The sequence below is a fragment of the Balaenoptera acutorostrata genome, chromosome 1, assembly GCF_949987535.1.
Source record: "Balaenoptera acutorostrata chromosome 1, mBalAcu1.1, whole genome shotgun sequence".
Classification (NCBI taxonomy): Eukaryota; Metazoa; Chordata; class Mammalia; order Artiodactyla; family Balaenopteridae; genus Balaenoptera; species Balaenoptera acutorostrata.
In genome coordinates, this window is record NC_080064.1 from 53,356,541 (window position 1) to 53,378,753 (window position 22,213).

Consider the following 22,213-nt stretch of genomic DNA (forward strand, 5'->3'; position numbering starts at 1 on the left):
CCTCTTCTGATGGAGAGTGGCTACCCTGTACCATTGTTAAATATTTTGAGTATCACCCTGTATAAACTTAGCTGTTTCTTAATGTTAAGGTCTCTTCCTGGGAAAGTGATTTTTTCTTTAAGGAATACCTAAAAAGAATAAAAAGTTTGAGAAGCTTTGACCTGAATATGGCTTTTTTTGGTGATTAAAGAAAAATTTGGTCTCATAAAACAATTTACATAAATTTTATTGTGTACTTGCATTTAATGGAAAGATGAGAATTAATCTGAAAAGCGTTTGAAACTAAGATATTTTCTTCATTACAAAAGTACTTCTTTGGTTGCCAGAGTTGGGGGCTGGGGGTGGGCAAAATAGGTGAAGGTGGTCAAAAGATACAAATCTCCAGTTATAAGTCCTAAGGATATAAGGTATAGGATGGTGACTATAGTTAACAACACTATATTGTATATTTGAAATTTGAAATGTTAACTAAACTTATCGTGGTGATTATTTTGCAACATATACATCTACCAAATCATTATGTTGTACACTTAAAACTAATATAATGTTATATGTCAATTAGAACTCAATAAAAGTTTCATGGTTGACAAAAACAGTTCTTCAGTCATGCTAAAATAGTTAACAATTAAAAGTGCTTCTATTTTCAGGAAGGTGATAAAGAGGAAGAAAATTGTATTTTACATTCAAACAATAATGAAGACAAGACTGAAATTTCAGGAACAGTTCATGATATAAATTCATCTTTAATACTTGAAGCACCCAAGGTATTTAGTACATTTATTTCCCAAGTAAACAGTTGCTATTATAAAGAAGACAAAAGCTTGTTCTCACTCTCTTGGCTAAATAGATACAAATTAAATAATATCCCCCTTATTAATTTTTTTTTTGGATGGATGGCAATGTTTAATAGGTTTATTAATTTTTTTTATTGCAGATATTTATTTATTTATTTATTTTTGGCTGCAGTGCGTGACATGCGGGATCTTAGATCCCCGACCGGGGTCAAACCCGTGTCCCCTGCAGTGGAAGCGCAGATTCTTAACCCCTGGACCACCAGGGAAGTCCCTATTAATTTTTTTAAAACTGAAATCTTTTCTCTCTTGTATCACATTGCCTCCATAAATGACATAGCCCAGGTATAAGGCATTTTCAAAGAACAAACATACCTCATTTTATATCCCTAATATACTCTTAAAATTTTGAGGGTAGAACATATTTTTGAAAATAGACTTGCATTAAAAAAAAAATGCTGTAGAATAAGAGCTACACATATCTTCTTATTGAATACTTTCTAAAGAAAAGAGTTATTTAGTCAAACCTTACTTTATGCTTTAATATTAGAAAGTATATTTTGAAGCTTTTCCCTTTTTATTCTTAAAATGAATTGTGTTTATTTTGCTTCTTGCAGTTAGAGTATGGTTTTGCTTTACTTAATAACAACTGTCTTGATATTCTTCACATAGTTTGTTGACAGTGTCTAAAGCTGATATGTAGTCCCGTAATGTCCATTATATTTTTTTAGTTTAAACATTTTTTGTTACAATTTCATAACTGTGTGACATGCTTAAATATGCCTTCTAAATGCAGTTTTTTCTTTTTTTGAAATAACTAGGTTTCAGTATTTGGTATAATATATTCATTTAAAAGTGTCACTGCAATGATGTCTAGCTGAAAGTGAGGAAGCATTGGGAAGGAGTAGATTCATTTCAGGAATTTACATTTGTTGATACTTAATGAATAGGACTTAAAATAGGAAATGTCATTGATCCCTTAGAGGGAATTGGGCCTCATTGTGCCCAGCACCCTAAGGTGCCTTGGAGTTATGTCAAAGGCTCAGCAGATCCATATATTCCTCAAGCGTTACCTAGGAACTCAACAAAGTTTCTGCTCATGCATGACTATCTAGCTTCAGTTTTATGTACTTGCTCTTCTGATTAGTGAAGTATGAATTAATTGAAGAGCATACTGTATTCATTCCTTTTGTTTTATATTATTAATGCAGATGCAAAAATAAATTTCTATTAAGTGGTATATTATAAAAGAGTCATACTCAAAGTAGTTGAGACATATTCCCCATATCTTTAGTTTATAGAGAATGTTTTGTAAACATTCAAATAACCATTAATTTCTTTTGAGTTACATAAACCTGAAAATCCTGACCTTTTAAGTCTTTGCTTTCTTAAGTGATAGTATGAAGTGCATCCATATTTATGTATTATTTTTTATATGAGATGCAGGAGTTAAATATTCAATGTAGCAATTTAACAAAATTCCTATTTCTGACTGAGAATTTTAAGGCAGTTGATGTATAGTGAACCTTTCAGACTAGTCAGTCACCTTGCCAAAGGCAGATTTTTGCCTCTTGTTGTTTGTTTCTTTTCAGGGTTGAGGCTTGGATGGCAGTGAGATTGTATTTCTTCTCATTTGTAATGGAGAGCTGTCAGGTTAACCATGCATTGTCATGTAATACCGTCATTGCAGTTACGTCAGGGGTTAATTTTCCAGTTAATGTGTAGGGTGCAGCTTTAATACAGACGTAGTTTAAAGTTTTTTTGCAATTTTTATTCACAGGGATTTAGAGATGAGCCCTATTTTAAAGAAGAGCTTGTGGATGAACCATTTCTAGATTTGGGAAAGGCTTTCCAGTCCCAACAAAAAGTGGTAGACAATAGTAAGGAGGCCTGGGAAATGCTTGAATTTATGGCGCCTAGATTGCCGGAAATGGGTGAAGAAAGAGAAATGCTTGTTGATGAAGAATATGAGCTCTATCAAAACCGCTTTCAGTCCATGGAATCGTATCCCTCATCGCACATTCAAGAGGCTGCTCCTGTTCCATCCATGAAGCAGCTGCACTTTGGTACACAGTGGTACCAGGATTGTGAACTGCCTGAGCCTCAAGAAGCCAGGTCCACGATGAGCGCGTATTCCCAGGAGATGCAGCAGTGTGGCTGTAGCACTGAAAAGATGGTAAGGGATTAGAACACATCTTCCACATCCTCCCTGGCTCCTCCCTCCCTATCTCTGTCCACAAGTCATACAGCTTTCAAACAAATGAACAAAATTCAATGGGTCTTTTCATCATAAATCATTTTTTCCAAAATGTATCATACAGTGTGTTGCTTTAAGTAAACCTCATCATTTCTGTATTATGTAACTTCTGGCTGGAGTCAATAAACTGTAGTTGCCTTGCTTTTATGGTGGGTTTTATTTTTTTTTACCTTGCTTTTTTAGTGATGTTTTTCTCCTAATGACCGATTTCAAGGAAGAGTTCTTTTGCCATTTGTGATTTTCTTTTAAAAAATTCTGTCAGGGTGACACAGCTCTGTATTTCTCACATAATGTATTTGTCAAGGAAAATCAAGGCAAAATTGATTAAAGATTTATTCTTGTTTCTGTCTTGCTTATCCACACTGTTCTCTGTATTATATATGATACTAAATAGAAAGTCATTGAACTCTAGAAGATTATCTTTACATTTGTGATACTACCTGTTGACAACTTGGCAGGAAAGCATTATATTTTAATAGGTTTGCCCTTGCTATTAAATCACCAATAAGTTTTTTTAAAAATCAAATTAGAGTTAACTGGTCACCAATTGGAATCTTTCATTAGGGATATTTTTAATATTTTATTTTTGTTTGTTTATTTCTTTCCCCAAATTAACTTCCAAGCAAATGAAAAGGAAGTTTTTGTATAGGGTACATAGCAGTGTGTTCAGGTGCAGTACAGTGCCCTCCTCACTGAGGTCAGCAACTTCCCTGCAGTGATGTGCAAAGTAGCCTTCATTTGCTCTCTCACAGGCAGATAGAGCTGGGTTTTTTCCTTGCCTCCCTTAGATCTTCCTACATTTATCCTTTTTGCAAATGCTTGTGGGTCCCGCTGCTATGCAAGATGCTGTATTTATGTATTTAAGGAACCCCAGAGGATTACCCCTGGTAGTGGACTCTGGGCAGTCTACCAGCGAACAGATTTTTGGGATTATGTGACTAATGTGGGAAGAGGTGATGTCGAATCACCTGGTATGTTGCCACTGACATTGGTTCTTTCTATCTCTGCCAGTCCCACTCCTATGTCTGTAAGTGCTTGACCTCAAACAGAATAGTCAGTTATATGGAGCAAGTTAGTAATTGCAGGTTATTGAATATTCATAAATACTGTCTTCTTGTGGCTGTTTTCTTCCATAAAAATAAATTTTTCTATTTACCCCAATATAAGGCAACCTAAAATATAGGCCCATTTTAATATACAAACTTTTAGGGATATAGATGAAATAGTCAAATGTATATTAATAATATTTACTTTATAAATTTAGTTAAGCATTCCTATTTTAAGACCTATAAAATATCAATTATTTTTGCCTGTTCTCACATTTAATGATAGAATTTTATTCAAATTCTTTCAATGCATATTAATGCCAGAATCTATATTATTACTAGAATCACTTTTTGATCTTTGTTCTTCAACTGTACCATCTTCATTTTCATCTCGGTTGTTTCAGATACAGTAATTTTTGAATCCATATTGTCAGTCAAAATTTTATTCTGATCTCAAGCATCATTTGCATAATATTAGGTTTTTTAAAAATTCCTCTTCTAAGTTTTTATTGATGATTTTCACAGTGTAACCACTGCCTCTATTGTTTATCAAAGTGCTCAGCTTGTTTAAACAGCATTCAGTGCTCACAGTTTGAAGGACATGCATCTTAATTACTAACTCTGTTAAATTTCCCAGCTTTCTTATTCTGTGAGGTAACATGTATAGGCTCCCTAAACTGGCATTGATTAAGATTGTTTCAGCCCTAATGTGTCTTACCTAAGCAGTATTTTATTTTCTTTAAATAATTATATGTTCTTGCTTTGAGCATTAACTCTTTTTTTTAATTTTTAATTTTTACTGAAGTATAGTTGATTTACAATGTGTTAATTACTGCTGTATAGCAAAGTGATTCAGCTATACATATATATACACATTTTTTAATATTCTTTTCCATTATGGAAAAGAATATAAAATATCATCATAAGATATTGAATCTAGTTCTCTGTGCAATACAGTAGGACCTTGTTGTTTATCCATTCCATATATAAACGCTTACATCTGCTAACCCCAACCTTCCACTCCATCTCTCCCCCAAACCCCTCCCCTTTGGCAACCACCAGTCTGTTCTCTATGTCTGTGATTCTGTTTCTGTTTCATAGATAGGTTCATTTGTGTCATATTTTAGATTCCACATATAAGTGATATCATACGGTATTTGTCTTTCTTTTTCTGACTTAGTTCACTTAGTATGATAATCTCTAGGTCCATCCATGTTGCTGCAGATGGCATTATTTCATTCTTTTTTATGGCTGACTAATATTCCATTGTATGTATGTGCCACATCTTCTCTATCCATTCATCTGTTGATAGACATTTAGGTTGTTTCCATGTCTTGGCTACTGTGAGTAGTGCTGCTGTGAACATAGGGGTTCATGCATCTTTTTGAATTAGAGTTTTGCCCGGATATATGGGCATTAGCTCTTTTCCTCCCTTCCCCACACCCAGCAGTGATGACAGTGTATGGGAGGAAAAACCCTTTTTCCTCTACCCTCCTAGGTTCCTCTGGCTGGGGCCCTGGAAATCAAACTGACAAAAGACAGATTAAGAAAAGAAAAACCATTTATTAACACCTGCATCATGCATATACACAGGAGAAACTCAATGATGATTCACTCAAAGGAGGGGTTAGAACTTGGGCTTATACAGCATCTTAACAAAGAACAGTGAACTTGTAGAGAAGTGACAAGACAAAGGAAAAGGGATTTAGGCTTTTAGGGTCAGCATACTGTGGGAAGGTAAATATATGGGGGGAATTGATGGAAGATAAGGATTGTTTTAGTAAGGTTTGTCATGTACATCTCTCTTAGTGCCATCTCTGAGCTGAAGAGTCTAGAGTTGTCTCTGGTGATTGAGAATCAGGGGAGGATAGGAAGCTTTTCTGAGTTCACTCTTTTTCTTCAGTTCAAAATAATCCTTATGCCAAAGTGGCATATTTCTGGGTGGAATATTCTGATCCCCTGTAACAGTTGTACCCACATGATCAGGATGGGCTTGGATCTTTATTTGCCTTTCTCTCATTATGGTGGATCCAGTGACGATACTTTAATATAATAAGCCCTGAGTGGGTGGATTTTAAAAACACAGTCAAATACCTTACAAATATGTAATTCCCAATACTCTTCTATTTAGAGGGTGCCCTCCAAAAAGGTAGAGGAACATTATCACTTCTGTCTTCATTGTAATATCCATTTTGGGTTACAGATATAGCTGTATTTGTGGAGTGCAAATAGTACCCAACTACTTATAAGTTTATCATTCTCTACCACCCTGTTACTCCATTTTAGTTGAAGGGTGAAGCCATCAAGATTTATAGATCTGGTTCTTTATTTTTAATTGTGATAAAATACACATTACATAAAGTTGACCTTTTAAGCATTTTTAGGCTTATAGTTCCTGTGGCATTAATACACTCACATTATTGTACAACCATTACCACCATCCATCTCCGGAACTTTTTCATCTTCCCAAATTGAAACTCTGTACACACTAAGCAATAACTGCTCATTCTCACCTTCCCTCATCCTCTGGCAACCAACGACAATTCTACTTTCTGTCTCTAAAAATTTGACTACTCAAAGCACCTCATGTAAATGGAATCATACAATATTTAGCCTTTTGTGTCTGGCTTATTTCACTTAGCATGATGTCTTCAAGGTTCATACATGTATTGTGTCAGCGTTTTCTCACTTTTTGAGGCTGAATAACATTCCACTGAAGGTATATATACCACCTTTTGTTTACTCATTCATCAGCTGATGGACATCTGGACTGTTTCTATCTTTGGCTATTGTGAACAATGCTGCTGTGGACACTGTTATACAAATATTTGTTCAAAACCAAATTTTGGGTGCTCTACACACAGAAGTGAAATTGCAAGATCATATGGTAATTCTGTTTAATTTTTTTAGGAATCATCATACTGTTTTCCATAGAAGCTGTACCATTTTCATTTCTGCAGGCAATGCATAAGTTTTCTAATTTCTCTACATGCTCACCAACACTTGTTTTCTGTTTTTTAAGTAGGTGTGAAGTGGTAGCTCACTGTGGTTTTGATTTGTATTTCTCTGTTAGTGACCTTGAGCAGCTTTTCATGTGCTTATTGGCGATCTTCAAATATCCTTTGGAGAAATGTCTAAGTCCTTTGCCCTTTTTTAAAATAGCTGATTCTTTTTGCCTGAGGATTAGTTACCTGAGAATAATTTTATGTTTTTATTTTCTTCTCTATTTAGAAAAAAACTGAATTGATTTTTTTAAAAAAATTTTATTTATTTATTTATTTATGGCTGTGTTGGGTCTTCGTTTCTGTGCGAGGGCTTTCTCTAGTTGCGGCAAGTGGGGGCCACTCTTCATCGCGGTGCGCGGGCCTCTCACTGTCGCGGCCTCTCTTGTTGCGGAGCACAGGCTCCAGACGCGCAGGCTCAGTAGTTGTGGCTCACGGGCCCAGTTGCTCCGTGGCATGTGGGATCTTCCCAGACCAGGGCTCGAACCCGTGTCCCCTGCATTGGCAGGTAGATTCTCAACCACTGCGCCACCAGGGAAGCCCCCTGAATTGATTTTTCTAAAGATTTAACCTTTCATACCCACTGTATTGAAATCTCAGATTTAGGCATCAATTCTTATTCCTCAGTTACATAATTGCCATTCACTTAAAAAAAAAAAATCCAGACAGTTCAAAAATTGTTGTAAAATTTCTTCTTTTTAAGTACTCAGTGGCTGCCATCTCCTCCTGACTCCCTTCTCTAATAAGTTCTTCTTGCTTATTTCATTCTAGGCAACTAAGTAGTCATGTTTCCTTTCTCACCTCTTTTTAATATTTGAGTTGAATTCTATGTACTGTAGCCTCCTTTGGGTATCTGATACAGTTATATACTCAATTATATTCATAATCTATTTGATAAAATCTAGCAGTATTTGGTACATCAGTTTATGAGAGGTTCTTTTCTTATCATTGAAGTATGACCATTTTAACCATGAAAAAACATGGACTGTTGTAAAAAATATAATTCATTTTTTTGTTTAGAACAACCTAAATTTCCAACGATAGAGAATAACGTAGTGTTATTCACCTTAAATGAGTTAAGGTAAATGCCTATGGTGGCCATATGTTGTCATTTAATTTCATGCATATAAATGTTTTTAAATATCATAATAAAATACATCAATGAAAATTATATGTTCTGGAAGATTGTAACTTTGGAAAACCATAAAAGACCTGTGTAAAAGGAAGACAAGGAAAGTGTAATAACTTTTGACTGTGCTTACCTGTAGGTTTTAGGTTCGGGGAACAGGTTGTTCACTAGGCAGATAAGAGTGTCAGGGAGGGCATAGCAAAGGCTTAGAACTATGAAAATTCCCCAGGTGTTTCCAGATCAACAATGAAGCTATTTAAGTTGTGATCCAGCATGATCCAGGACATAATGAATATCAACCATTGACCTTGCTTGACTGGATAGATTTTTATTCCTCTGCCTTGGTGAATGTTTATTTAAATCTACTTATTAATGTTTATAAAACAATTTTTTTTGTTGTTAAAAAATCCAGTGTTTGGAAAAAACAGATTTTACTAGCCTGTACTCTTGCAGATATTAGGTTACTAACATTTGTTACTGCTTACCACAGTATAAACCGTTACTTGAGAAGGCTTGTTTGCAGGGCCAGTTTTCCGCTATCATTATGATCTGGATTGAACAACATTATGGTGTTCCACATTTTATCATAAAGTACTAATGCATTTCTGTTTTTCTTCCTCTTGAGATGAAAGAAAACTTTGGCATCGATTCCCTATCCTCCATACCCTCAACTGAAGGAAACAGTCAACAAAGCAGATTTGATGATCTGGAAAATCTTAATTCGTTAACGAAAAGTAGTCTGGATTTAGGTTTGTGATTTTCGTTTCTCATAAACACAAATTACATTATTTTGCAATCTTTCAGTTTTATTTGTATATATGATGAATTTTACTGTCACATTTTCATTCATTATAATGTTTTGAATTGAAATCTGCTTATTAATCTGCTTCAAAATATCCGGAAAAATAATGTGAATCATATTTCAACTTAGAGCTTTCAGATTCTGTTTTCTGAGAGAGCTGCATTTTCCCTGCCTCATTTTGCTTTTTATTAGCTTTATGGATTAAAACTAAAACTATGGCCTAATGCCGAATCTGAAATAGGTCTCTACTAATATATATTAAAATCTCGGATACTATTAAGTGATACTGTTAGCTCATTGAATGGGGTTGTTAAATATTAATAAAGAGACATATTTTAAACATTTATGAAACATTTTTATAGCCATATATTACAGTCAATTTTGGTACATTAATAACTTAGTTTCCATTAAAGAATCCTAAAAGTATAGTGCTTCTCCTTGCCTCTTCCCATATTGATTCTTATATATTTTTGAAAACTTGACTTTAAAAAATAATCTTTACTCATCTAACACTGCAATATTTAATGTCGTAATATTAAGATCCTTAGGTGAGCCTGGTAAGTTCTTTCATAGCATTGGGATTTATAGAGCCATTGTTCAGGATTTATGCTGTCCTTCACCTGTTTTGACTCTACTTATAGGAAAAGTCTTTCTCTGTGGGCAGTTCTTGTGTTGTATGGTAATATGCTGTTAGGAGAGAGAGATAGCTATAGAAAAGTTATGTAACCATTTTTTATGAATTCAACATTCTGTCAAATAAAAATCTAAAGAATGGAATTCTTAATGTGGTTAAAGATTGAAGGCATCTGTGAGATGACAACAATTGCCAGTTCCCTGTAGGTCAGAACACATCATGAATTATTAATTTAAAAAGAAAATTAGGATAGTCAATTTTGCATATCTAAGATTAAATAAGTCTATTCAATTTTTCTTAATGTATAACTGATTGTGACTGGGAGAAAAATGGGATTTTTCACCAAAACTCTCCTGGTATACTATTTTTTTTTTTTTTTAATTCACCACATTTCTGTATCCTCTGACTATTAAATACTTAGAGAAGATTTATGGCACAAATGAATTCATAAATGAATTAATGGTCCATATCTGTTTGATTACCGTTGATACTTTATAGCCATATAAGCACTATTTTGGACCAGATAATTCTGTTGTAGAGGGCTTACCTGTGCATTGTAAGATGTTCGCAGCCTCCCTGCCTTCTAACCCTAGATTCAGTGGTATTCCCAGTCATGATCAAAATCAAAATGTCTTCAGACATTGCCAAATGTCCCTTGGGAGACAAAATTGCCCTGGTTGAGAATCATTCACTGTTTTATACCGTCAGGATTGAAAGGAATAGACTAGAAATATGGGGTGGGTGTTTGTGAGGAAGGGCAGTGGAGTTGGGAAAAACATAGGGAAAGGGATTTTGTCCTCATGGGATGATCCAGTCTTCCTCTGAGCCCTGCTCTGGGTATCATCTAAGTGCCTCCAAAGTTACTTCCTCTGCCTTCTGCTGCCTGTATGAGTTTCCTAGGGCTGCTGTAGCAAAGAGCCACAAACTTGGTGGCTTAAAACAACAGAAGTTAATTCTCTCACTGTTCTGGAGTCCAGAAGTCCTAAATTAAGATGCTGTGCTCCTTCTGAGAGCTCTAGGGAAGAATCTGTTCTTTGCCTTGTCCAGCTTCAGGTGGCCCCAGCATCCTTTGGCTTGCGGCTGCATCATTCTGATCTCTGCCTCCGTCTTCACGTGGCCCTCTCCTCTTCTCCCTATCCACGTCTTCTCTTCTTCTCTCTCTCTTATAAGGACACCTGCTGTTGGATTTAGGGCCCACTTGGAAAATCCAGGATGGTCTCATTTCAAGATACTTAATTTAATTACATCTGCAAAGCCCTTTTTTCCATATAAGTTTTCATTTATAGGTTCTGTGGCAGGGATATATATTTTTTAGGTAGGCCATCATTCAACCCACCATACTGCCTTAATCTAATATTTGACAAGGCCCTAGGAATTTATTTTTGGAGATTATATCTAGCTTTAGGAATTAAGCTACGCTTCTATACCTTAGGCCTGTCCTCACTAGAAGAGTGTTCATAACCACATGCTTTTTGGAAAAATTTTTGAGAGCTGCCAGAATGCTGTGTGGCAGGTGTGAATACTTGGGTTTGTGCTGACCATGGGTGGACTAGGAAATTATTGGTACAGAGTCAGTATAGTTTCAGTCCCAGGTCCCTCAGTACTAAGCCATTAACCTGCTGTGTCACCAGGCAAGCCGCCCGCTTCTCCAAGCCCCTCCACTTCTTCAGCTGTAAAATGATGGAATTGGGCTAAGTGTTCTGTAAGGCCTCTTTCACATCTGTAGCCCTTTGACCACTCTGTTAGTAACAGACAATTTTAGATTTACTTATGAGCAATTACATTAAAAATTATTTTTGAGAACCTATGTGTAAAGGGCTATTTTTTTTTTTAATTATTTATTTTTGGCTGTATTGGGTCTTCGTTTCTGTGCAAGGGCTTTCTCCAGTTGCGGCAAGCGGGGGCCACTCCTCACCGTGATGCGCGGGCCCCTCACCATCGCGGCCTCTCTTGTTGCGGAGCACAGGCTCCAGACGCGCAGGCTCAGCAGTTGTGGCTCACAGGCCCAGCCGCTCCGCGGCAATTGGGATCCCCCCAGACCAGGGCTCGAACCCGTGTCCCCTGCATTGGCAGGCAGATTCTCAACCACTGCGCCACCAGGGAAGCCCTAAAGGGCTATTTTTGACCCTGTACTTAATCTAAAAGTAGGTTTCCTCAAAGAGCCTGTGCTCTTCACGGGCTATGAAACTAAACCTAGAAATTAGCATAATTAATAATGTAAAGCATACAAGATAAATGTCAAATCAGTAATACATTTAGTGTTAAGAGATTTCAGAAGATTTCAGACAGAAAATAGTTCTGTTTCCCAGTCTTTGACTGGCCCAGCCTGGAGTGGGCCTCCAGTGAACCTGGATGAATTTCTGTCATTGCACACACAGGCACACTCGCGTATTTGCATGCCTGTCTGTTACCATAAGCTTCTGGAGGGCAAGGCTTATACCTGATTATGTTACCATAGTGGGTGCTCAAGAAATATTTCTTGAATGAGAAGGTGATGTGCTGCTCCTGGGTGGTGATTTAACAGCATACCGATTCCCTACTTTTTTTTTTCCAGTTGCTAAGTTGTGCAGTAACACTCTCTCTTCTCTACTTGGATTCTTCTTGCCTTTATTTTGTTTATCTTTCTATTCGTGCACCTCACTACTTATAAACCTTTTGGAAATTTCCCCCATTTCTCTCCTATAAGCTTTAACTTCCGATTATCTGGGAACCTTTTTTTTAAACTTCCCTGGGGACCTCTCTGGTGGTTCAGTGGTTAAGAATCCACTTTCCAAAGCAGGGGATGCAGGTTCGATCCCTGGTTGGGGAACTAAGATCTCATATGCCGCGAGGCAACTAAGCCTGCACGCTCTAGAGCCCGCGCACCACAACTAGAAAGGAGCCCGTGTGCTGCAATGAAAGATAGCGCATACCGCAATGAAGATCCCACAACTAAGACCCGATGCAGTCAAATAAATAAATAAATATTTTAAAAAATAAATAAATAAACTTCCCTGTTTTCCTAACCTGTGTGCTCCTGTTGTGGCTGTTACCTAACAACTGCATAGGCCCCGAAGGATGCGATTTATTTTATGGGCTCCCAGGTACCGTGGTGCACTTGATGAACAGCTCTGTAAGTCTGCCTGTGTCAAACACGGTGAGAGAGGAGAGATGTGTACCGGAGCACTGCCAAGGTGGCCATGGAGGAGGAGTGGGCAAAGGGTATGGGCAGCCTTGTGTGGAGCAGGTAATGAAAAGCTTTAAACAAACTGAAGCAACCTATGAAACCCAGTGCCGCAATTTAATAGGCTGCTTTACCAGCATAGCTGGATGGGAAATAGCTCTGCAAATAGAGCCGGTTCTCTGTTCTTTCAACTCCTGTTTTAGGCCATTCGTTCCAGAATTTCCATCCCATCCCTGGCCCCTTCTCAAGGGGGAGAAGGTAGACACAGGCAAAGCTAGAGCAGTGCGGCACTGGTATGGATTTGACTGCGTGCAGGAATGTAGGCCCAGGGGATGGGAGTGAAGCATGTCTGAGGTACTGGAGACTTCCTTTAATACCACCTGAGCATTACAGTTACTTTCACCCCCTCTTCAGATTCTCTGCTGATTAGATCCTGATTCCAGTGTGTCTAGACAAGACAAAAAGCAGAAGTAGAAGTGAGTTTACTAGAAAATTTGTTCAATATGAAGAAATGGAAAGTTTAGGAGATGCTTATAGGAAAAGTTTTAGAAGAGTATCTGTATCTCTTAGTGATCATTGGTAATTTTCTGATAAGCCAAGTCTCAAAAATATACCATAAATGTATGGATTTAAGGGAGGCATTTGATTCACTATTCATCATATTTGTATAACATGATGAAGAAAGATTGGCTGGGAATTTATAATGGTTGCGATATAATGGATACTGAGGTGTATCTTAAGAGTAATTAATGGGTTTATGCCAGTCTGGGTGCAGGTCTCTAACCATGTGCTGGAGGACTGCATGCACAGCTCTGCCCTTGTTACTCCTTTTTTCAGTAAATGGGAAAATGACACAGATGACGTGTCAGGTAAATTTGTACATTCTTTTTTGTTTTGCCCATGCCGCGCGGCATGCGGGATCTTATTTCCCTGACCAGGGATCAAACCCATGCCCCCTGCAGTGGAAGCACGGAGTCTTAACCATTGGACCTCCAGGGAAGTCCCAATTTGTTCATTCTAATTGGCAAAAATTCCTTGACCTGGAATTCCCCACCTATAAAATACGGTTGCTATTATCTTTTCTAACTCATAGTTTAATGTGAGAATTAAATAAGGTAACAAATGTAAAAGAATCCTGGAATTTATAGACAAAGCCCCTTTAAAAATGTAAGTGTTTTTATTTGGTTATTTGTTATTCTGTGGAATTATTTTTTTTTAATCAGTGAAATGTCAGTATGCCTGTAATTGAGACAGCCTAGGTTGATAAAGGGAAAATTTGTAGTAAGGTAAGAATACCATCGTAGAGGGGATTCTTCTTTTTTTTTTTTAATTGAATGAAAGATTCTTTAAATTCTACAGTGCTTTATGGTTTTCAGAAGTTTCACATACATGATTTCATATAATCCCATAATAACTTTTTTTTCTCCCTACCCCTATATTACCCTTCCCCACTTCCCTCTCCCCACTGGTAACCACTAGATTGTTCTCTGTATCTGTAAGTCTGTTTCTTTTTTGTTTTATTCACTGGTTTGTTGTATTTTTTAGATTCCACATATAAGTGATATCATATAGTATTTGTCTTTCTGACTTATAAAGGGGATTCTTTTGATAAAAGATTCATATTGCTAAAATAACATCTTTTCAGTGAGACCATGCTTAAAATTGTAACCCTCTTTCACTGAGCAACACCTATCCCCCTTCTTTGCAGAATCATTTTTACCATAGTACTGTCACCATCTGACATATTAAATGTTTTACTTACTTAGTTTAATATAAATAAGTCTTCTATCTGGAAGGGGCCTGCCTGTAGTAGATATCCATAACTATTTATTGAATTAATGAAGAATGAATGAGTGTATCGTGTGCTCACTATCATCTGGGTTTGCTCTTTAGGCATGATGATTCCAAGTGATGTCCAAGGTCCTGGCTTGCTTGTTGAACTTCCTGCTGTGGCTCAAACAAGGGAGCAAGAAGACTTGCCTCTATACCAACTCCCCAGGGCTCTAGCTGTTTCCAAGGCCTCAGCACACACAGGAATGTTGTCTTCTAGATATGCCACTGATGCATGGTATGATATTATTTCTCTTTGTTTTCGCATTATAAAATAGCTTTCTTTTTGCTTCTGTTAAAAAAAAAAACCATTGTAAAGCAATTATACTCCAATAAAGATGTTTAAAAACAAAACAAAACAAAACAAAACAAAACAAAACAAAAACGAAAACAACCGGGCATGATTATGGTGGAACATTTGGAAAATGCAAGGAAATATTATGAATAAAACCCACCATACTAAACAATTACTGTGAGAATTTCACATACTTAAAATTGTAACATATATATAATTTTTTTAATATATATACAATTTTGTATTCTTGCAGTTGTCTGCAAAATAGATTATGGGAGTATTTACTTAGAGAATGGAAGGTTAATTAAGAATTTAACAACTCAAGCAAGAAGTACTCGAGGACAAGTTAGGGAGGGACTGGACTTAAGAGTTAGAGAAGCTGTAGGAATTGGTGACTGATAACATGTTGGGAGTGAGAAGGAGTAGGAGGATGACCTGTGTTTCTGAATGGGGCAACTAGATGGATAGCGGGACCATTAATTCTTTGGCATAAGATTATAGGAGCATGAACAGGTTGAAGAGGAAAATGATGAGTTCTGTTTGGGACATGTTGAGGGTTCAGGTATCCATAGGACAATAAAGTGAAATGGAGTTAATTAAATACATGACTCTGGGGATTAGTGCTGAGGTCTATCCTGATGTGGATAATTGGGAACAAGATCAAGTGTAGGTGAAACTCCTGGATTTGAATAGTCATCCAGGGGAGGCTCAAGTGATAAAAGAACGGGGCCAAAATTGGAGTCCTGCAAAGCAGCAATATTAAGGGCATGAACTGAGGAAGAAAATAATGAAGTGGAATGAACAAAAAGTAAAAGGAAATTGATGAACTAAAGGTTGATATAGAAACCAAGGGAAGAGAGCATTTTAACAAAAGGATCATTACAGACTATTGTTACATGCTATGGAGAGGTCAAGGTAGATAAAATGGAAGAGTTTTCATGGGGCTTGATCACATGGATGCCCTTGGTAAGCTTAGAAGAGTTTCATTAGAGTGGAAATCAGAGAGTAGTGGGTTGAGAATTGAACAGAAGGTCAGATATTAGACAAAGTAAGAGCAGACTAGTGTTTTGAGGAACTTGATCATGAAAAGAGGCAGAAAGAACACATGTTACCTAGACAACTGCAGGGCATTGTGGAAATGGGACAAGGGGGCAGATACACACACACACACACACACACACACACACACACACACACACACACACACACACACACACACACGTTGTGAGTGTGAAAGATCCAGAAAAGGAACATGTAGATGTTAGAAAGTGGCTGATTAAGTGTAGTCCCTGGAGAGGGTGGAGGGAGAGGAGGACACTGCACACCTAGAGAGATTAACTTCTAATAGTTTGATAGGAGGAAGCTCATCTCCTCCACGGACACAGGTGCCAAGAATGAAAGGAAGGTACAAATGCAGTACTATTAGTACCTTGAGGACTGGAATCCAAGGAGATTCTTGCCCAATGACCTTGATTTTTTTTTTTTTTCCTGTCATTTAGGAGAAAGGTTATTTACTCAGAATGATGGGGTGCTAGTAAAGTGGGCCATGAAAGGAGAGGTGTGAGAGTAGAGATTAGCTTTTGAAACAAGGGTGGGAGAGTAATGGCCTAGTGGTGGGAAGGAATTTAGAAAAATATTGACTCCGTTTTCCCAGCTTGCCAGGGAGTGAGAGAGGGAGTGTCACACTCAAGTGTGGCATCCGTGGCAGAGAAGCGGAAGCTGTTGAGAGAGCAGAGGAGGTGGAGAGAACACTGAGAGAAGAAGTTAGGGTGTGGGGTGGTTTCTTTACAATTCAAGGAGATTCCTTGGAGTGTGACAGGTAGTTTGGCTGGGGGTGGGGGGTGGGCCTTGGGGGTGGGGTATGGGAACGGAAGCACCTCTGAAAGAAAAACCAGAGCTGTGTAGCACTGTGAGTACAGGACAGGAGAGGCGAACAAAGGAATTGGAGGTGTTGCAAAGCATAACAGAGATGAGAAAGGGGTGGGATTAATTGGCCTTAATGCTTTATTTATTTATTTATTTTTATTGGAGTATAGTTCACTTACAATGTTGTGTTAGTTTCAGGTGTACAACAGGTGAATCAGTTATACATATATAGATGTATATCATCCTAAGTGAAGTAAGTCAGACAGAAAAAGACAAATATCATAGGATATCACATGTGGAATCTAATTAAAAAAATGATACAAATGAACTTATTTACAAAACAGAAACAGACTCACGGATCTTGAAATCAAACTTATGGTTACCAAAGGGGAAACGTGGGGGGAAGTGATAAATTGGGAGACTGGGATTAACATATGCATAGAATAGATAACTAATAGGGACCTACTGTGTAGCCCAGGAAACTCTACTCAGTGTTCTGTAATAACCTATATGGGAAAAGAATCTTAATGCTTTTATTGAAACCTTAGTCCAGGAAAGATTTTGTGTTATATGAAGTGTCTCAGACTTATATCACTTCTCTGTTCAGCGACTTGTGGCCTTTGTCTAGAGTTTTAGATAGAACCTTAGTAAAAAGTTGTCTGGCTTCTGTGTAGCTCGTCTCTGAGTGGAAAGGGAAGACCCATAGGCCCAACTAGTTGGAGGAATCTGGTGGCTTTTCACTCAGCAGACCTGGACCAGGGTGTAGAGGGGAGGAAGCTGACTGGCCCAGGGTCCTCGTGCGAGGGATCTAAGCAGCTCCCAGAGGAATGGAACGCAGTGTCAAACGGCCAGGGTTTGTTTTTTTAAGAGAGATGCTTGGCAGTGGAAGTGCTGGAGGAGTTAGGAACATGTTTCAGCTTTTTTATGTGATCAAATTACTTTTCAAACGAGATACTTTTATTTTTTAAATTTCTCTTGTGCTGAGTGTTAATAATTGAATCTGGCCAAAGAATTCAGAAATGAGGCTGCTTTTCAGGCTGTAGAACTGTAATTGTAGATTGGAAAAGATTTAAACAAATTTCCAAGCCCACCCTTCCTTCCTTCTGCAGAAGGTGAAACATTCTATCAGTTGTGTCTTACTCAAGTCTCCCAGCTTCAGAGAGAGGAGATAACGCTTTACTCCTGAAGTGAGTACTTTGACAAGCAGTTTTCTTGTGCTGGCACAGACATTTAAGGGCTCCAGCCTAATCTTTGTCTTGGGAGATCAGTCTTGTATTTGAATGCTGTTTTTTTGGCTTGCCGTCATAGATTTAGGGTATATTTAAATCTCAGCAGGCTCCAGAACAGTTCCTGTAAATCATACTACCCCTTTTAATCTTTCAGGGTATGCCCCATGGAGTTAGGTTCATAGGTGAATATTTATTGCTACTCAGGAGACTTCCTGAGTAATGCATAGATCCTTTTCAGAATATAGTCTTCCAGATCATCAGGGTGTCATCTAGTGCTAAATGCTGTATGCTATTTTACAGTTTCTTCTTTGCATTAATTTTTGTGTAGGGCCCAGCAGAGTTATTCAGTGTGCACTGTGCTTTTGCATCAAGCCAACTTCTCCTTACCTTTGGAGGCAGGACTGATATTAAGAGGTTAGATGCACCCTGAAACTGGCGATCTCTAGGAAGTGAGGACGGTGGGCAGGCGGAGCACGGAAACTCTGAAAGGGATCTAAGTGATCTTGTTCTGAGTATCCTTCTTTCTTCATAAAGTCACTTGAGATCAAGTTTTCAGAATTCACCTTGTTTTAGTCTTTTTCTAACTCACTACTGTCATCACCTGCTGCCTGAAGACATGGGTGTGCCCATCAGTGGGGGGCATGGCATTTTTCAGACTAATAGGAGATTTGCAGTATAGATACATTTTGTTGCTATTCAAATATGCTCTTTGTTATTTATGACTTCATGACCCTGAGAGGGTTTCCCTTGTGTCTGTATTTCCTCACTTGTGAAGTAGGTAGTTCTAAGGTTCAATAAGAGTGAATATAAAGGGCTTCCTATAATGCCTTGAACATAGTAAATGTTTAATGAAAGGCGGCTGGCAATGATGCTGGATGGCAGTGATAGGATCATGGGCCCTGAGGTGTAACTAGGGTATTCATTGTTGCTGAATTTATTAAAACACTCAAGGAGATTGTAGAGTTTTGTTTTGTTTTTTTTTTAAGAAATAAAATAGAATCAAATCACAGTAAGTAAAACAAAGAAGGTGCCAGAGGCTAAAGCCTGGTAGGATGATGAACTTGAGGTGAAAGGCATATTCTAAATTGAAAAAAAAAATCATGTTGTAGGTATAATAGAATGCAAATGAAAAGAAATACTTTCAGGTATTGGATACTTTGTTTTGAATAGTGGGAGGTGAAATAGGAGGCAGAGTGTCATAGCTGGGGAAAGGATTAAGTGAGTGAATGTGATATTTTAAGTCCCCAGCACTGCCTGGCATTTAGTGCCTTCTAAGTAAATGGTGAGTATCTAATAGTTTTACCTTTGAGTTCCAGTGCCAAAAATTATGTGTAAATTCAGAATACTGGTAGAAGACTGAGGGTAAGGGAGAGAATAAATGTGTACATTTGAGAGAGGACTACTCTGGAATGTTTGAGATGGGAGTAAAAAGGGGGAGTTTCCAAGGAGTTTGTGGCCTCATGTATGTGACACTTTCCTGTTTTTACCATGCTGTTGCATGCTGTTGCAGATGCCAGTCACTGCAGGTGAAGATGAATGTGAGAAATTAGGACAAGAGGCACATAGGAATATTACATGAATGCCTATGAAAATATAATTAGATATTTGATTGCTAACCCAGGCTCTACAGAAGGTCAGAAGAGAAAAGGGAGAGACCTAAGGAAGCAACTTACCCTTTATGGCTTAAACTTCTGTTTCTTAACAAATGTCTTAAATGCAATCTTACAGGACAATTTTCTTAATTTTGATAAATGTATACATTCATGTTACCAACACCCCAATCAAGATATTGAACATTTCCATCCACCCAGAAAGTTCCCCCTTGCCCCTGACTTCTAATACTGTAAATTATTTTTTCTGTTCTAGAACTCATGTAAATGTTATCATGCAGTAGGTACTTTTTTGTATATGGCTTCTTTTACTGAACACCATGTCTGTGTCATTTTAAACTTTCATGTACAAGACTGCCTAATTTTTTATGTATACTGGTATCAGGTAATCATTTGCTTTGTAACTTCAAAGTCATAGTGTAACATTTGTATAACTAGCCCTACTGGTTTGGAAAACACTAGTGCCTATCCTGCCTGGTTCCAAATGCTCATATTCCCTGTGGTGTGTCACAGAAAATTGCCATATAGAATCTATATTTTAAGAGGAAAAAGAAATCTTGAGACAGGTACAACCATAACCCTTCCTGCTTACATCATTTTGGGGTGCCGAGTTTGCTTGACCCTCATACGGTTTAGTATATAGAAGTTTCACATGAAAAAAAGGTATATTCTTGCCATCATTTTGAAATTGTTAGACTGGGCATAGTTCAGAAAGCAAACCTGATGCCTTTATGGGAGATGGAAGCACCTTTGTGCTCTGGGTGGGATCACCTCTGCAGGAGAACAGTACATTTTCTCATAAAGGCAGAATGCTTGTACGTTTTGCCTCTTTACTTTGTATTTACTTTTAAAGTTGCACTTGTTCACCTACCAGTGTTTACGAAATGCTATATTTGGGATGCTTTTTCTATAATAAAATATTACCATTTGTGGAAAAAAAAAAAGGTCACCTTGGCCATCTAGATTCATCTGATTTTTTTATGATGTTGAAAATTTTATTCTCAAAGACATTGTATATTATGATGAAGTCTTACTATTAATATCCACTTGTTCATTAATGGGGCACTCCATCTTTCATCCCAAATCTGTAAAGAATTATAACTTTGGGCATTTGTTATAAAGGACTGAACTAAAAATAAAAAGCATTGTTTCTATTAGACGGTTAATTCCTTTAGGGAAAAAGTGGTTATAAAACTCTGGTTAAATGTAAAAGGCAAAAGTTTAGTTATTTTAAGATTTGAGATTCTAACTGATTGAGCTGTTGACCATGTTTAATCAAAGTGCAAATTATAAAATTAGAGGTTAGAATTCTCTTGTGAAAGATTCAAGTACATTTGTGCAAATTTATACCTTAATATGTGCAGTAAAAGTATTTTACTTTCTCAGTTAAATTTTAATTTGGGTTGAAAGGTATATGCATTTATCAGTGTAAAGTGACTACATTATTTTGTATAGTTGCTTGTATCCTGTGACTGTATTTCTAAAACTAATCACACTATGTTTTTGAAAGTTTTATCCCTCTTTAGGTATGAAGTAATGTGAACAAAATATGTGTTTATCAATTTCCTGAAAAAGGATAATATGCTTTGAAAAAGTCTCTTCTAACAGAATAAATCCTTTTGTCATACATTTTCTTAAAGAAAACAAAAATTGTCCATATTTTAGACAAAATTTTCCCCCCTTTGCTTAATATTGTATGTGAAAGCCATCAGTTTAGGATATTTTTTATTTTAATTTTTTTTTAATAGAAAAGCATATAGCCCATACTAATGTTAAAGCTTGGTTTCCATTCTATTTTAGGTAATTTTAAATTTAAGAATTTAATTCTTATAATGATATTATACATGTACCATAATAAAAACACGTACTTTCTTTTTCTTAATACCTATCATGAACTGTTTTTGCTCACAAACTGTTGACACCAAATGTGTGAGTTTTTTCCTCCACCCAACAACCAATTCTCTGATTCTCTGGACACTGTGTATCCTAAAATTCATTTCAATTCTGACATTAACTACCTGGAGTTAGTGCAGTCCCCACAGGTTAAGGGCTCAGTCCCGTAAGACCACCCCAAGTTCAGATGCCAGTCACAAATTCCAGGTTGCCAACTCTACTTCTGACCAACTGGCTATAAATTGAGGATTCCCATAACACCTTCCTAAGGTTTGATAATTTGCTAGGATGGCTCACAGAACTCAGGAAAGTACTTCACTATTACTGGTTTATTACAAAGGGTGCAACTCTGGACTAGCCAAGTGGAAGAGATGCATAAGCCAGGGAAGGGGGTGTGTGGGATGCAAGAGCTTCCATGCTCTCTTGGGCCACATCACCCTCCCAGCACTTTAATGTGTCCTCCAACCTGCAGGCTCTCTCTCAACCCTGTTGTTTGGAGGGGGTGGGGTGGCGGGGTGGTTTATGGCGGCTCCATTATGCAGCCATGATTGATTACATCATTGGCCATTGGTGACTGCGCTCCATCTCTAGCCCCTTTCCCCGTCCCAGAGGTGGGGGTAGGGCTGAAAGTTCTAACTCTAATCACATAGCTGCTTCTCTGGCAAT

General features: G+C 37.4%; 1 protein-coding gene across 16 annotated transcripts in view; it reads left to right on the forward strand.

The window, feature by feature from the left end:
• The window catches only part of PATJ (PATJ crumbs cell polarity complex component), a 343,677-nt gene that overhangs the window by 93,446 nt on the left and 228,018 nt on the right, over positions 1 to 22,213 (forward strand). For 15 of the 16 annotated variants that reach the window (XM_057543576.1, XM_057543586.1, XM_057543555.1 and 12 more), the window contains exons 19-22: positions 648 to 764; positions 2,572 to 2,967; positions 8,851 to 8,974; positions 14,718 to 14,892. In XM_057543576.1, coding sequence (XP_057399559.1) covers positions 648 to 764; positions 2,572 to 2,967; positions 8,851 to 8,974; positions 14,718 to 14,892 — 812 coding nt within the window. The remainder of the gene's footprint in view (positions 1 to 647; positions 765 to 2,571; positions 2,968 to 8,850; positions 8,975 to 14,717; positions 14,893 to 22,213) is intronic. The other variant, XM_057543641.1, reaches the window with a different exon arrangement.